We start from the raw sequence: 16095 nt of genomic DNA, 5'->3' as shown, positions 1-16095 counted from the left end.
GCTTTCCTTTTCGGCCCGGGGCACCTCACCTGGGTGTACCCGCCCCGCGGGACCGCCCGGGCTCGCCGGCCCTGTCCGGCTGCACGTGGGGTGGAGTGAGGGTGGCCTCGCTTGTCCCCCTTCTAGAGGTACAATTTAAGGGACGCGGGGCTCGCATTGTCCCCTCTTTAAGCTCGTGTTGCTGGTGGTCAGGGCAATACGTCGGCTTTTCCAGCCACTTTTTGGTTGTTAGTCGTCCCCTATCTCTCAGAGCAACTTACACTTTTTACTCGCCCTCCTGCTATACAAACGAAAAGCTGTGAAATTTGTGAACCCAGTTAGGTTTTCGGGGAGGGTTCGGAAGGGAATAATGCAGTGATCTAAGTTTTTGAGGGTACAGGTCTCAAATCTGAGCACTCTGGAGGCTTTCTCTGGAACACGGCACATTCACAATTTTACAGGTTTAGAAGTTCTGAGATTCCTGGAGCTTGTTCTTGGCGTGTCAGGTTTTTTTGTTTGTTTTAATTAAAACTTTGCTCATTGGTTTAAGTGTGCCAGAAAACGTGAGTTAAGTCAGAGGTTTTGTAAAAACCTAAGTGTAAAAACCAAAGCTCATAAAATCATATGCTTGCAGAGTTTTCAACAACTACTGTGTTTCAAAAAAAACTTTTAAGTACAAAGCACTGGAATCTTATTTTTTTTTAAAGGCTTCCTGAAACACACCTCCGCCCCCTTTTTTTACTGATTTGGAATGCAGTGAAAAGACAAAAAAAAATTTTGTTTGTTTTAGGGGTAGAGTTGGTTTAGCCTGAATTGAAGTTACTAGGCCCTATGTGCACACTGGGAGGGCTGAGTCCATTCTTCAAAATAAAAAGTTCTTTGCTTATTTAACCTCTTGTCTAAATTGTCTTTGCTCATTGGTTTCTGCTGCTTAGAATCAGTAACCCAGAGTCAATAACCCTCCAGAGTATGACAAAATAAAGTTGTATTCTGTCCTATCTAGCCATCAGCAGTTACGCATTTTGAGTAAACTCCCTGGTCCTTGTATCGTTTCTTTGTGGGTGCTGGGAGAAGTTGGGAGTGGTGTGGGTGGAGAAAACTGAAGGGATGAATTCATGAAAGGCAAAAAAAATGATGGAACTCAGCAAGTGATTTTCACATGTTACCTGAAATATTAAAGGCAGCCTTTTTGTGTGAGAAGAACTTGTTTTATGTCAAAGAACTTGTCTTTTGGGGAGGGAGAGTGTGGAGGGAAAGTTGCTCAAAGTGTTAGTTTTCAGCCAGCATGCCTTGTCATCATGCTTCTTTTCGTTGCTTCCAGGGATTATCTTGAACATATAACATCCATTGGCCCCAGGACTACAGGAAGTCCAGAAAATGAAATTCTGACAGTACATTACCTTTTGGAACAGATTAAACTGATTGAAGCTCAAAGCAACAGCCTTCACAAGATTTCAGTAGATGTACAACGGCCCACAGGCTCCTTTAGCATTGACTTCTTGGGAGGGTTTACAAGCTACTATGACAACATTACCAATGTTGTGGTAAAGCTGGAACCCAGAGATGGAGCCCAGCATGCTGTCCTGGCTAACTGTCATTTTGACTCAGTGGCGAACTCACCAGGTATGTGCCTGTTTTTTGGTCATTTTGAGGTCCTCATAGCCTCCAAAGTTTAACTCCAAACTGCTTGAGTAATTGTGGGACACCATTTTTTGAGACAAACCCTTTTTTCATTGTGGTGGAAGACAGGATAATTAGAATAGTATAATTTTGTTTATGATTCTACCTTTTAGTATTCTCTCAAGTGCTTTATTTACTTAATTTTCAAACAGTGCCAGCCGCCCAGCTACAGGGCATCGAGTGTTTCTACCAGACTGAAATAGCCTTATCATTGTTACCAGTGTGTGTTCTTGAGTCCTGGAGTTACGTTCTGCCCCTTCAAGTGTTTACTCAGCTAGGTGTTGTGCTAGGCTCTGGGAATGTGGGATAAAGGAACAGTCTTGGCCTTTATGGGACGTGTAATTGGAGACTCATTCTCCTAGCAGTTTCTTTCAACCTGTTAAGTGAGAATTTTGATCCATCGGGGATGCCATACTCTTAGAGCACGTTAATTATTAATCCATAAATCTTGCCCTGAAAATAGTTTACCAAAATAGAGTACTTGATGTTTATGACACGGCCTGAAACAATAAATATTTGTTGAATGAATATCTCCTAAATTCAACTTCAGTTTTTTAAAGCAAGATTCCTCAGAGAAAGGTTTTCAGTAGCTAGGGAATGTACATAGGGAAGAACAGAAAATAGCATTTTACAGTGAGATGGCATCTGGTTCAGTCCCCTCATTTGACATAGGAATACACTTAGCTGACTACCACTGATCTGAGACAGGGCCTGGACCTGGGTTTCCTGGCTAGTCGGTTCTTTTAGCTGTATTTGAAAGAAAGGAGAGTATTAGGATGTAGTTAATGTTCCATTTGGCAAACTACTTAACCTCTTCTTTCCTCAGTTTCTGATCAGAAAAATAGAGAGATAATAGTACTTTCTTAATGGCATTGCTTAGAGGATTAAGTGAAGATTAAATATGAGTGAAACAGTAGACTAGCAACTGGCATGAAAAATCCTTTTTTTTGTTATTAGTATTTATTTAATATTAAGTTCTTCCAGAATGTTTAAACTTAAACCAGGCCCAATGTAGACATGCAGAGTTATACAAAGTCTAAAATAAAATTTATCTGCTTGATAAAATTTTTTATACTAGGATATCTTTAGTGGGAAATCTTGCCAATTGCGTTTAGAATGTAACATGCTTTTTCAAAAATCAGCATGCACTCATGTTTTTTTTACAAAGTCAAAAATACCTTTTGTGTTGGGGAAATTAGTTGTCTTTTATGTCCAGTTCAAACCGGTAATAAGCATCACCTTTTGCCTACTGTTTTGATGCTTAAAATCTAGGAAGGAACAAATTAACACCATGGTTATTTAAGAGCATTATGTAAGAAAGATGTGTCTACAAGTGTCAGAAACAGTGCTAAATGTTAGAAATCATATATGGAGTCTGGGCATAAGGATGGGATTATTTGGTTACTGGAACCCATTTTTAACTAAAATTTTATAAGGATACCCATGCCAACAATCTCAGGGAAATTTCTGTCATTAATAAATTGTTAAAGATGGTTTTAAAGACATTTATAAAATAGACTATCACCTAAATTTTTTTAGTGGATGAACAAATTGAAGCATGAGTATTTTTTAAGAGTGCTTCTCAGCAAGAGATCTGAAACTTAGGAACTGATATCAGTTAGGAGTAGTGTTACCCACAGAAAGGCCTTAAATACCTTCTTGGGTTTGCACGGTTCCAGGCTATTATTCTGGAGGTGGCTTCAGTTTCAATGATAATTCTAAATGGAAAGGGATGTTGGTTAAGGATACAGCCCTTTTGACACTGTCCTCTAACTTTCCTTCTCTTTCTTAAAGATGTCTGACCCTTCTCTAGGTTTGTTCTCAGACACCAGAGCTATTAAAATAGATGATAAAAGTACAGTTTAACTTTTAATCCACCCTACAGAGATATATATCTTTCAACTTCCATTTGTCTTCTTTTGAATAAAGAAAAATTTTACTGCTTTTTATTTTAAAGTAACTCAGAGTCTCAAAGTTAAAGACCATTTATTTCATTTGGTTCTTGAAAGATGGCACTTTTTATTGATAGCTACATGTATTTCCTGCTCGATAGTATTGAGGTAATTATTACTTTGTTTCACTTTGATTAAATTACAGTCCAGTAATCACTACTAAGACAAGTATAGCTAACAGGTAGTTTCTTCTCAAGCAGGAATGAGGTCTTGAATTTAATAGCACCAGAACAAACACTTTAGCTGGCTGCAGAGCAGTCCATAAATGTGTAGAGAAAAGAAGGGAAAACCGACACTGAACGCCTAGCACGCATACTAGACACTCTGCGTTACTTTGTCATCCTCACAGCACATCTGTGAGTAGGTGTCGTCAATTTGCCCTTCAGTCCAGGAAGGAGAAAAGGGGCAGAGCTAGAATTGACATCCAAGTCTTTCTTACTCCAAAACCTACACTAATCTCTGTAACACCCTGCCTCCCAGCATGTAAACCCAGAAATGCTGTTGCCTGGGTTATTACTGTGCCTATTTACTTTGATTATTCTTTAAACTTTTCATTATGGAAAATTTCAAGTGTATACACAATGAATAGTTTAATGAACCTGAGTGTACCTATCACCCAGCTTCAACAGTTCAATCTTGTTTTTTCTGTACTCCCCCACCCCCTCCCCTTGACTATTTTGAAGCAGATCTCAGGTATATCAGTTCCTCTGTAGATATTTTGGGCTGTATCATTGAAAGATAAGAACTCTTTTTTTGACATGCTTATAATACCATGAATTACCTCACTAAAAAACTCAGTAGTAATTCCTTAATACCAGCAAATTGGAATAGGAAATGGCAACCGACTCCCATATGCTTGCCTGGAAAATCCCATGGATAGAGGAGCCTGGCAGGCTTACAGTCCATGGGGTCACACAGAGTCAGACATGACTGAGCATGCTAATGACATCAGCTAATATCCAGTTAGTTCCTTTAATTACCTCTTACGGTACTTTTAAAAGTGTCTAAGTACAAAAGTCACCTTTATAGTCATGTTTAATACCTAAAGTTTCTGAATCAAGAGGTTAAGTGATTTGATAAGGTCCTCTGTTTTATCAATTCTTAGACCTCAGATATTATTAATACTTTGGTCATTAACCCCCTTTCCTGTTTCTTATTAGGTGTCTTCTTTATATTTTTCCATCACACGATCCCCTTGGAGAAACTTTTAATATAATGCTACACTATCCAAACTGACCCCTCTAAATGTGGAATGATCTGCAGCTTTTATGATTTTTGGCAGAAAAACTAGCAGGAAAGGAGTGGGTGGCAGCTGGAGATGACATAGGAAACCAGAAGTGAAGATACTACAGAGGATATGAATAAGGATAAATTAAATTGCTTTTGGTGATGAGAATGCCAGTGTTCAGTATTGCTTTAGGTCCCCTCTAGTTGATTAGTTAACAAATACTAACTGAGCAACCGCTGTGGGACCAGGCACAGTTGGAGTTACTGAGAGTAAGTCAGCGAGCAAACCAAAGATCCCTGTCCTCCTGGAGGTCACTGCTGGCAGGTGCAGTTATTACCTGATGATGCCAGAGCGGTGCTACTGCAGATGTTCTGATGCTGCCTTGGTAGGAAAACTCCTTTTCTTGCCATGATGGTTTGTGCTATAAAGGTTTTAAAATCTGAGAAGCAAATCTGTTTTTCTGATTTAAAGGTGCCAGCGATGACGCAGTTAGCTGTTCAGTGATGCTGGAAGTCCTTCGTGTCTTGTCGACATCTTCAGAAGCCTTACATCATGCGGTCATATTTCTCTTTAATGGTGCTGAGGAGAACGTCTTGCAAGTGAGCTTTTACTATTTTAAAGACTAGGCTTGAGTAATAGTGACAATGAGAATAATAATAATAGCTAACCCATGGGTTTTGATGGAGTAGTATAAAATGACATGTGAAAGAAATACTGTACTAGGCAGTACTTTAAAAAAAATCGATAGCCACTTATGTATTCATGCTTAATTTTGAAAACTCAGGACAGATCATCTTGTCAGTGTTTAATTCATTAAAGGGCTCTCTGATGGCATAATTGTTTGCCTCAGGTTTTCTAGAGTTTCAGAGATGCTTTGAGGCAGGCATATGTCATGAGTGCCCAACCATAGGAATAGTGCCTTCTTTTGTTTTGTGCTTTCTTTTGCACAGGCTCACACTTAACTAAAGATGCTATTTGGCTTCACTCGTGGGAATGAGGCCGCCTTCTGTGACGAGTGACTTTCCACTGAGCAAACTGCACACGGCCGTTAGTCAGAGGGACAGAAACAGAGGAAGTCTTTCGATCCTGCCTTTGAAAAAAATGATTGTGCTTTTTTTTTCCTTTTTCTTTGCCTCATCAGTGTAGACGTTCCATCTTTTAAAAAAGCAACATAAAGACTTCAGTGATATTAGATTGTTTACCCAGTATTTGTTTTCTTCTCATTCAGGCCAGTCATGGTTTTATTACCCAGCACCCCTGGGCCAGCTCAGTCCGTGCATTTATTAACTTGGAGGCAGCAGGTGTAGGAGGGAAAGAACTTGTATTCCAAACAGGTACGTGAGGCTGTGCATTGTATATTGTAATGCAATTTGTGTTTTTATAGAAGTGGAGAATTTCTGAATGTAAATAATCTAATGAACATTCTTTTTAAAGCATGAGATAGTTTTAGCTTGTCTTTTTAAAGTTTTTAACAAAATAATATTTAATGTTGTAAAAATCTGGTAAATCATACTAGAGTTCAGAGCTCAGATTTGTTTAGTTAGGAGATACTGAAATCTGCTGTTGGTAGTTTGATGCTATTATTTTTCTGCTCTGTTAGAAGTGTGTGTAATGCATTTTAGTGAGAGATGTTGCATTTGTTAGAAACTTAATAATGAACACTGTCTTTAGGCATGAGGTGGGCTAAGGGAAGTGAGTAAGGTGATATGGGAACTTTCTAAATATTTTTAGCACTTTTCACAGACATGGTATTGTTTAAGTTATAAAAATATGCTAAGTGTGTCTTCATAACCTAAACAATACACATTTTAATATTCTCCATCCAACTTTAGATTTTTTCCACTCAAATGTATATTTTAACTTCAGTTAAACCTTTGAGAATCTCAAAGTTACGTGGTCAGAAGCAAGGTTCTCCCTTCTTTTCAACTCATAGCTTTCTGCTTACTCTTCATCTGAATAGTGAGAAGAAGCTGCTATGTAATGTCTGTGGGGGTAAGTGGATGACTCACTATTATTCATTTCCCTCTAATTCTTGGATATTGGTCAGGATAGGAGAAACACTTGATATAATAACTACCAGATCAAAAAGCAGCAGGAGAACATTCTGTAAGCAGAGAGGACACTGTGTCTTTCTTTTCTCTGAAAATATCTGGACCACAGATGGGCAGGAGTGTGTCTTTTTATAGTTTCTCTCCTGGAAGTATACTATAAGTACCTTCACATCCATGCTTTATTTGTTTATTTTTGGCTGTGGTGGGCCTTCATGGATGCATGCAGGCGAGCAGGGGCCACTCTTCACTGCTGTGCCCGGGCTTCTCATTGTTTTGGCTTCTCATTGCAGAGCACGGGCCCTAGGCGAACAGGCTTCAGTAGTTGCAGCGTGCGGGCTCCGTAGTTGTAGCTCGTGGGCTTAGTTGCTCCACGGCATGTGAAGTCTTCCAACACCAAGGATCAAACCTGTGTCCCTTGTATTGGCAGGTGGATTCTTATCTACTATTCCAACAGGGAAGTGCCACACGCATTCTTTTTAATTTTTTATCACAGGACCCTGCCCCTGAACTTCTGTAACCCAGAGAAGAACCAGTTTTAAGGTTTAGTCTGTGCCTTTCCTGAATTTTTTCTGTGCATATGTATTAATTCATGCATACATATTCTGTGTGTATATATTAATATATCTTTCATACATATAATCCAGAGAAGTTAAAACACACTTACCTAACTCCTGGGTATATATCCAAAAAAAAAAACCCCCAAACCCTGTTAATTCAAGCATACATGCAGTGTGATGTTTCTAGCAGCATTATTTACAATTGCCAAGATATGGAGGCAACTTGTGTCATCAACAGATGAATAGATAAGTGTGTGTGTGTGTGTGTGTGTATGTACAGTGAAATACTATTCGGCCATACAAAAGAATGAAATTTTGCCATTTTCAGCAATGTGGATGGACTTGGAGGATATTCTGCAAAGTGAAATAAGACAAAGACAGATACTGTGTGATATCACTTATATGTGAAATCTAAAAAATACAACAAACTAGTGAATATAACAAAGCAGGAGCAGACTCACAGAGCAAAACTAGCAGTTACCAGTGGTGGGGGGCACTCTACAGAGGTGAGGGAGGAAGAGGTACAAACTGTTGAGGGTAGGACAGGCTCAGGGATGCATTGAACAACATGGGGAATATTGCTCATACTTTGCAGTAACTTAGATGCAGTACCCTTTAAAAATTGTGTTCAAAAATTTAAAAAAAAGAGACACATTAACCTAGGGTTAGTGAGAGCAAGACACAAGTCATTTCATTTATTTCTTTACACTTATTGAGTACTCACTTTACTGGTTTAATTTATAGTCCATGCTCTTTCTACTAAATGCAGACAGTTAAGCTCAAGAATCCTACAGTTTACATTTTAGATATATTGGCATTATTATGATAATAACAGTCACCACTGGATGGTGGGCATTGCTGATGGAGCTGTGGTGTGAGTGACTAGAGGGGAGGATGGGGCAGACTGTGAAAAGCCAATTTGAATTCTCCATTGCTTCATAAGCTTAAAGCCAGAGTTGCCATCGCAGCTTTACTTATACTCTTTATAGTTTTCTGTACTGTTTACATTTTTGCATTTCATATGGGCTTCCCTGATAGCCCAGCTGGTAAACAATCCGCTTGCTATGCAGGAAACCCTAGTTCGATTCCTGGGTCAGAAAGTTCTCCTGGAGAAGGGATAGGCTACCCACTCCAGTATTCTTGACTGGGAAATCCCATGGAGGGAGAGGCCTGGTAGGCTACAGTCCATGGGGTCACAAAGAGTCGGACACGACTGAGTGACTTCACTCACTCACTCACCCATTCCAGTATTCTTGGGCTTCCCTGGTGATTCAGATGGTAAAGAATTCACCTGCAATGTGAGAGACCTGGGTTCGTTCCCTGGGTTGGAAAGATCCCCTGGAGAAGGGCATGGCAACCCACTCCAGTATTCTTGCCTGGAGAATCCCCATGGACAGAGGAGCCTAGTGGGATATAGCCCATGGGATCGGGAAGAGTTGGATACAACTGAGTGACTAAGCACAGCACATGATTAGTAATAAAACAAAAAACAGACTTGTTACTAGTTAGCAATATATATGGCTTAGTGAGTAAAGAATCTACCTATAGTGCAGGAGACAGAGGAGTCGTGGGTTCAATCCCTGGGTCGGGAAGATTCCCTGGAGTAGGAAATGGTACCCAGTCCAGTATTCTTGCCTGAAAATCCAATGGACAGAGGAGCAATATATATACAGCTTAAGTGTTTTACTTACTCTAGAATAAAATTGCCATATTTCAAAATTAATTTTCTTTGTGAAGGGGCATTCTACAAAAGATTTGTAAAGAATGTCTTTCCCTTTTCTTTGAGTCTTTGTATGCTGTTTTCCCTCTAGATTTTGGTAGTTTATCCTTGTGGCTAAATGCTCTACCCCAAAGCTTTCTGGGCATTTTCGGATGGTCTAATACCTTTCTCAGTATATCTCTCACTTCCCAATGTTCTTGCTACAAAACACTAGCTTTCTCATGGGCATTGCTTTCAGAAAGCTAGTTAGTGTTGCTTCCATGTCTGAAGAGGCAGGAGGAGGCCTCCTGGGTCTGGAGTCCTGGGGATCACTGCCAGACCAGTCCGTCCTCAGCTTCTGCAGCAGGCGCTTTTATTCTGAACAGTAGTGTTTGTCCTGCCTGGGAATGTTTCAGTTAAAACAGTTTGTACTCTGTAGTGTCCTGTTGTCGCTTCAGAGAGACATTCATTTGGGGAGGTTTTAGTGACTAGAATAATCACTACTACTTAATTTTTTTAAAAAGGGCCAGAATGCATGAAAGAATGGCATAATTTATCAGACTGATGATATATATCATGAGTCAAGGCTTAATTTAATAGATTTGAAGGTGTTACAAAATTCATTGTTTAAAATTTTAAAGTGATTAAACCAGTAATATATGTTCCTTGTAAAGAAATTATATGCTACCAACCTTGAGTAGAAGGAAGCCCATAAACAACGGGGTCAATGAAATCTTTTTTTTTCCCTCTTATGAAAAATATCCATGACCCTGTAATGTTACAACCCAGAGCAAACTATTGCTATAGTTTAGTCCCTATCCTTCTGGGATTTTTTTTTTAATTCATCTCTATATAAATATATAAAATATATACTATATGTAATCTTGAATTTGACTTGAACAAGTCTTTATTGAGTTTGTTACAATATGGCTTCTGTTTTATGTTTGATATTTTTTGTCTGTGAGGTATGTGGGATCTTAGCACCCTGACCAGGGATCAAACCCAGACCCTCTGCATTGGAAGGTGAAGTCTTCACCACTGGACCATCAGGGAAGTCCCCAGTAGTTTTTAGGTATATTCACAGAGTTGTACAGTCATCACTACAATCAATTTCAGAATCTTTTCATCTCCCACCCTTTGGGGTGATAACCCCAAAGAGAAACCCCATACTCATGAGTGGTCTGGCTTCTTTCACTTCTTACAGTATTCTTTGATGCTCATGCATGTTGTAGTGTGTATCAGTACTTCATCCTCTTTTAAAAATTATTATTACTGTTATTTTTTGGCCACACCACATGGCTTGCAGGGATCTTAGTTCACCAACCAGGGATTGAACCTGCACATTTGGCAATGAAGACGTGGAGTCCTGACCTCTGGACCACAAGGGCATTCTTCATTCTTTTTTATGGCTAGATTATATTCCATGTAGGAATATCCTGCATTTCATTGATCCAGTCATCAGTTGATGGACATTTGGGTTGTTTCCACTTTTATGCCATTATGAATAATGCTGCTGTGAGCATTTGTGTGTAGTTCTCTGTGTGGACATGTATTTTTATTTCTTTTGAGTGGATTCCTAAGAATGGAATTACAGGGTTATATGACAAGTTTATGTTCTAACTTTTTGAGAAACTGTTAAACTAAGTTTTATTTTAGAAGAAATGTAAATTCAAATAACAGTAAGAACTTTTTAATAATTAGTTTTGCAAAAGGTAAGTAGAATGATAATGCCCAATTCTGATGAATAGAGAGGAACAGGCATTTTTATACACTATTGCTAGAAGTATAGATTGGTGCAGTTTTGGGGCAGTTTGGCCATATATATCACTTTAAAAAAATGTACAGATCCTTCTTCTAGCAGGTCGCCTTGTAGGAATTTATTCTGTGGAAATAGTTGTACACAGATGCATAGATCTAAGTCCTGCATAGTCTTTTTGATTTTTTTTTCTTTTTTTATAAGAATGAAAAATTGAAAACACCTTTCAGGTCCATGCATAAGAGACTGTTTATATTAATGGTGAGTTTATTGACATTGAGATCTGCCTTCCCTTATTATCACACATGTGGATAACTTTTGCTTTAAGAAAGATGGGGCTCATTCTTTAAGAAGAAATTAATGCACAAGAAACTGGGAGCATCGTGGGATTTAGATGATGGTAGGAGAAAGACTATAAGGTGAAAATATTTCTCTATGAGATAATTAAGATAAGAGCTTTCTGGGGGAGGCAGGGTAGGTGGTGATAAAGAGCACAGGCTCTATAGTCTGCTGATCCAAGTTCAAATCTCAGTGCTGTAGCATTGCAACCTTGGACAAGTCACTCAACCACTCCATACTTCAGTTCCTTATCTGTAAAATTGGGCTAGTATTGGTGTGTACTTTTAGGATGAGTAACTACTTGCTAAAAACCTCAAGTCTGTAATTTCTTGTGGAAGAGCTCCCTTTGCCTTTTTTATATCATAGAGACTATCTTAGCCTGGAGCTCATCTGTCTTCCCCATCCCAGTCTCTCCAGTTTTCCCTTTTACACCATCACTGGACCTGTCTGTGGCCTGTAGGCCTCCATGGACAATCAGTGAGAGCCTAGGGTAGAGTTGGAGCACTGCTGTACAGCCATGGCATCTGTAAAGGGTCAAAGGCCAGGTAGCAGCTACTCAAAACCTTTTCCTATTGATGGATCTTATGGTTTTCTCAAGTATTTTTTATTGTACAGTGCATAAATTGAACTTTTATCTTTAGGTGTCTATTTCATCATTGATTGGTTGATTGGCTGTATTGGGTCTTAGTTGTGGCAGACAGGATCTTCTGTTACTGTGTGCGGGCTTAGATGCTCCGTGGCATGTGGGATCTTAGTTCCCTGACCGGGGATTGAACCTGAGTCCCCGGAATTGGAAGGTGGATTCTTAACCACTGGACCATTAGGAAAGCCCCTATGTCATGTTTTATTATAAGCTAAGAAAAGTGCACAGCTCTGAATGCTCAGCTTAATGAATTTTTATAGACTGAGTAAGTAATGTAACTAGAACCCAGATCAAGATTGAGAGTATTTTGGTTGCTTCCAGAAGCCTCTGCTGTGGTCCCTTCTCAGTCATTCCTTCCCCAGGATCACCGTATTTTAACTTGTTTCTTGGTAGATTTAATCTTGCTTGTGTTTGAACTTTAAATTGACTCATACATAGTGTTTCTTTTGTGTGTGGCTTTTTTTTCTCAGTATTATGTTTGTAAGATTCATCTGTGTTACGTTTAGTTCATTCTTTTTCATTGCCAGATAATACTCCATTCACAAGGATATCCATTGTACTAGTGATGTTAGATTGTTTCTAGGCTTTGGCTCTTATGAGTGGTCTTATGAACATTCTTAATGAGTGTCTTTTGTATACATGTTTGTGTATGCACATTTCTTAGTGAAACTAGAGTCATAAAGTGTGTGTAGTCTCAGCTTTGGTAGATAGTTTTGGTAAATAAATGCCATGCTGAGATGCAAAAATCCTAAAAAAAAAAAATTAGTGAACTGAATCCAGCCATGTATCAATATGGGTATTTATATGTATATGTGTACGTACAAAAAAGGTAACGTTTCCAACCAGGTTGAGCTTATTTCAGGAATATAAGATTTTTTCAACTTTCAGGTATACAACATAGTGACCCAGTATTTGTATGTGTTGCAAAATGATCATCAGTAAGTCTAGTTAACATCCATTACCATACAGATGCAGATGTTTTTTCCTTACGTTGAGAAGGTTTAAGATGTTTTCTTAGCAACTTTGTTAAAATTAAAAAAAATTAACTGGAAGATAATTGCTTGACAGTGTTGTGTTAATTTCTGCTATACAACAACATGAATCAACTGTAAGTGTACATGTACCCCCTCCACGTTGAGCCTGCTTCCCATATTCCGTCCCACCCTTCTCGGTCGTTGTGGGCCGCTGAGCTGAGCTCCCGTGTTACACAGCAGCCTCCCGCTAGCTATTTCACGTATGGCAGTGTATATGTGTCAGTGCTGCTCTCCCTTTATCCTACTCTTTCCTTCCCCTGCTGTGTCCACAAGTCTCTTAGCAGCTTTCAAGTATGCAATACAGTATTATTAAATTTAGTCCCCGTGCTGTACACACATTATGTCCCCGTAACTTACTTATTTTATGACTGGAAGTTTGTGCCCTTTGGCCACCTTCACCCGTTTCCCCCACCCCCCTCCCCCCATATTTGACAACCACAGTCTGTCCTCTGTTATCTATGAAGTCCTTTTTTCAGGGGAGGGGTCAGGATTCCATGTGAGATCAAATGGTGTTTATCTTTCTCTTTCTGACTTAACTTCATTTAGGATGGGCTGAATGATATTCCAGTGTGTGTGTGGAAGAAAAAAATTTGCAACTGTATGATAATGGGTGTGCGTGTGTGTATACGCATACACACACATTTTCCTTATCCATGCATCTGTTGATGGATGCAGGTTGTTTCCATGTCTTGGCTATTGTAAATAATGCTCCAGTGCATATGGGGGTGCAGATATCTTTTTGAGTTTGTTTTTGTTTTTTTTTTTTGGATAAACGCCCAGAAGTAGAATCATATAGTTTTTAATTTTTTGAGAAACTTCTATACTGTTTTCCCTAGTGGAAGCACCAATTTACTTTCCCACCAACAATGCACAGGATTCCCATTTCTCCACATCCTTACAAACACTTATATCTTATCTTTGTGATAACAGCTGTGCTGACAGGTATGAAGTGATATGTCACTGTGATTTTGATCTGTGTATACCTGATGATTAGAGATGTTGAGCACCACTGAAGTACATCTTAGGCATCTGTTTACCATCGTTAGACAAGAGTCTATTCAAGTCCTGTGCCCATTTTTTAATCAGATTGTTTGGGATTTTTTATTTTGCTCTTAATTTGTATGAATTCTTTATATTTTAGATATTAACCCTTTATCATATATATGGTTTACAAACATTTTCTCTCATTCAGTACACTGCCTTTTCATTTTGTTGATGATTTTCTTTGCTGCGCTGAGGCTTTTTAGTTTGATGTAGCCCTGCTTGTTTATTTTTTGCTTTTGTGAAATCCAAAACATCATCACCAAGACCAATGTCAAGGAGCTCACTACCTATGTTTTCTCCTTAGAATTGTATGATTTCAGTTTTATGTATTCAATCTTTAACCCATTTTGAGTTAACTTTGTGTATAGTATAATACAGTTGTTCATTTCCATTATTCTGTGTGTGGCAGTCCAGTTTTCCCAATACCATTTGTTTCAAACACTGTTCCTTACCCACTGTATATTCTTGGCTCCTTGTTGTAAATTAATTGACCATATATGTATGGAGTTACTTCTGAATTCTCTGTTCTGTTTCACTGATCTGTGTTTCTGTTTTTATGCCAATATCATACTGTTTTCATGAGAAGAGCTTTGTCATACAGTTTGCAATCAAGAAGTGTGATGTCTCCAGCTTTATTCTTCTTGCTTAAAGTTGCTTTGGCTATTTGGGGTTTTTTATGGTTCCATACAAATTTTAGGATTGTTCTATTTCTGTGAGAAATGCCATTGGCATTTTGATAGGGATTGCATTGAATCTATGGAGAAGGCAATGGCACCCCACTCCAGTACTCTTGCCTGGAAAATCCCATGGATGGAGGAGCCTGGAAGGCTGCAGTCCATGGAGTCGCTGAGGGTCGGACACGGACTGAGCAACTTCACTTTCACTTTTCACTTTCATGCATTGGAGAAGGAAATGGCAACCCACTCCAGTGTTCTTGCCTGGAGAATCCCAGGGACGGGGGATTCCCTGCCTGGTGGGCTGCCGTCTATGGGGTCGCACAGAGTCGGACATGACTAAAGTGATTTAGCAGCAGCAGCAGCAGCAGCAGCATTGAATCTATAGATTACCTAGTCTAGCATGGATATTTACCAATATTAATATTTCTAATCTGTGTTGTTCAGTTGCAAAGTTGTGTCTGACTCTTTGGGACCCCATGGACTGCAGCACACCAGTCTTCCCTGTCCCTCCTTATCTCCCAGAATTTGCCTAAGTTCATGTCCAGTGAATCAGTGATGGCATCCAACCCATCTCATCTTCTGTTGCCATCTTCTCTTTCTGCTTTCAGTCTTTCCCAGTATCAGGGACTTTTCCAATGAGTTGGCTGTTTGCATCAGGTGGCCAAAGTATTGGAGCTTCAGCTTTAGCATCAGTCCTTCCAAAGAGTATTCAGGGTTGATTTCCTTTAAGAGTGACTGGTTTGATCTCCTTGCTTTCCAAGGAACTCTCAAGAGTCTTCTCCAGTACCACAGTTCGAAAGCATCTATTTTTCTGTGCTCTGCCTTCTTTATTGTTCGGTTCTCACAGTTGTACTTGACTACTGGAAAGACTGTAGCCTTGCCTATAAGGACCCTTGTTGGTGAAGTGATATCTTTGCTTTTTAACATATTGTATACGTTTGTCATAGCTTTCCGGCCAAGAAGCAATTTTCTTATAATTTCATTGCTGCAGTCACCATCTGCAGTGATTTTAGATTCCAAGGAGAGGAAATATGTCGCTGCTTCCACCTTTTCCCCTTTATTTGCCATGAAGTGATGGGACCAGATGCCATGATCTTAGTTTTTTTTAATAGAGTTTTAAGTCAGCTTTTTCACTCTCCTCGTTCACCCTCGTTAAGGACTCTCTTGTTCCTCTTTGCTTTGTGCCATTAAAGTGGTATCATCTACATATCTGAGGTTGTTGATATTTCTCCTGCCAGTCTTGATTCCAGCTTGTAACTCATCCAGCCTGGCATTTTGCATGATGTGCTCTGCATATAACTTAAATAGGGTGACAGTAAACAGCCTTGACATACTCTTTCTCAACCCTGAACCACTCCATTGTTCGGTATAAGGTTCTAACTTTGATTCTTCTTTTTTTTTTTTTTTTTGGGCCTCGATCAGAAGGACTTGGGCCCCTAACTTTGATTCTTGACCT

General features: G+C 39.2%; 1 protein-coding gene across 1 annotated transcript in view; it reads left to right on the top strand.

Moving 5' to 3' along the window:
• Positions 1 to 16095, top strand: part of ERMP1 (endoplasmic reticulum metallopeptidase 1) — a 62242-nt gene that overhangs the window by 530 nt on the left and 45617 nt on the right. The window contains exons 2-5 of the mRNA XM_010833830.1: positions 530 to 542; positions 1301 to 1602; positions 5311 to 5438; positions 6068 to 6173. Coding sequence (XP_010832132.1) covers positions 530 to 542; positions 1301 to 1602; positions 5311 to 5438; positions 6068 to 6173 — 549 coding nt within the window. The remainder of the gene's footprint in view (positions 1 to 529; positions 543 to 1300; positions 1603 to 5310; positions 5439 to 6067; positions 6174 to 16095) is intronic.

This window comes from Bison bison, unplaced genomic scaffold, assembly GCF_000754665.1.
Source record: "Bison bison bison isolate TAMUID 2011002044 unplaced genomic scaffold, Bison_UMD1.0 scf7180017863936, whole genome shotgun sequence".
Classification (NCBI taxonomy): Eukaryota; Metazoa; Chordata; class Mammalia; order Artiodactyla; family Bovidae; genus Bison; species Bison bison.
The sequence above is the reverse complement of the archived record's forward strand: the minus strand, read 5'-3'. Positions and strand labels throughout refer to the sequence as shown.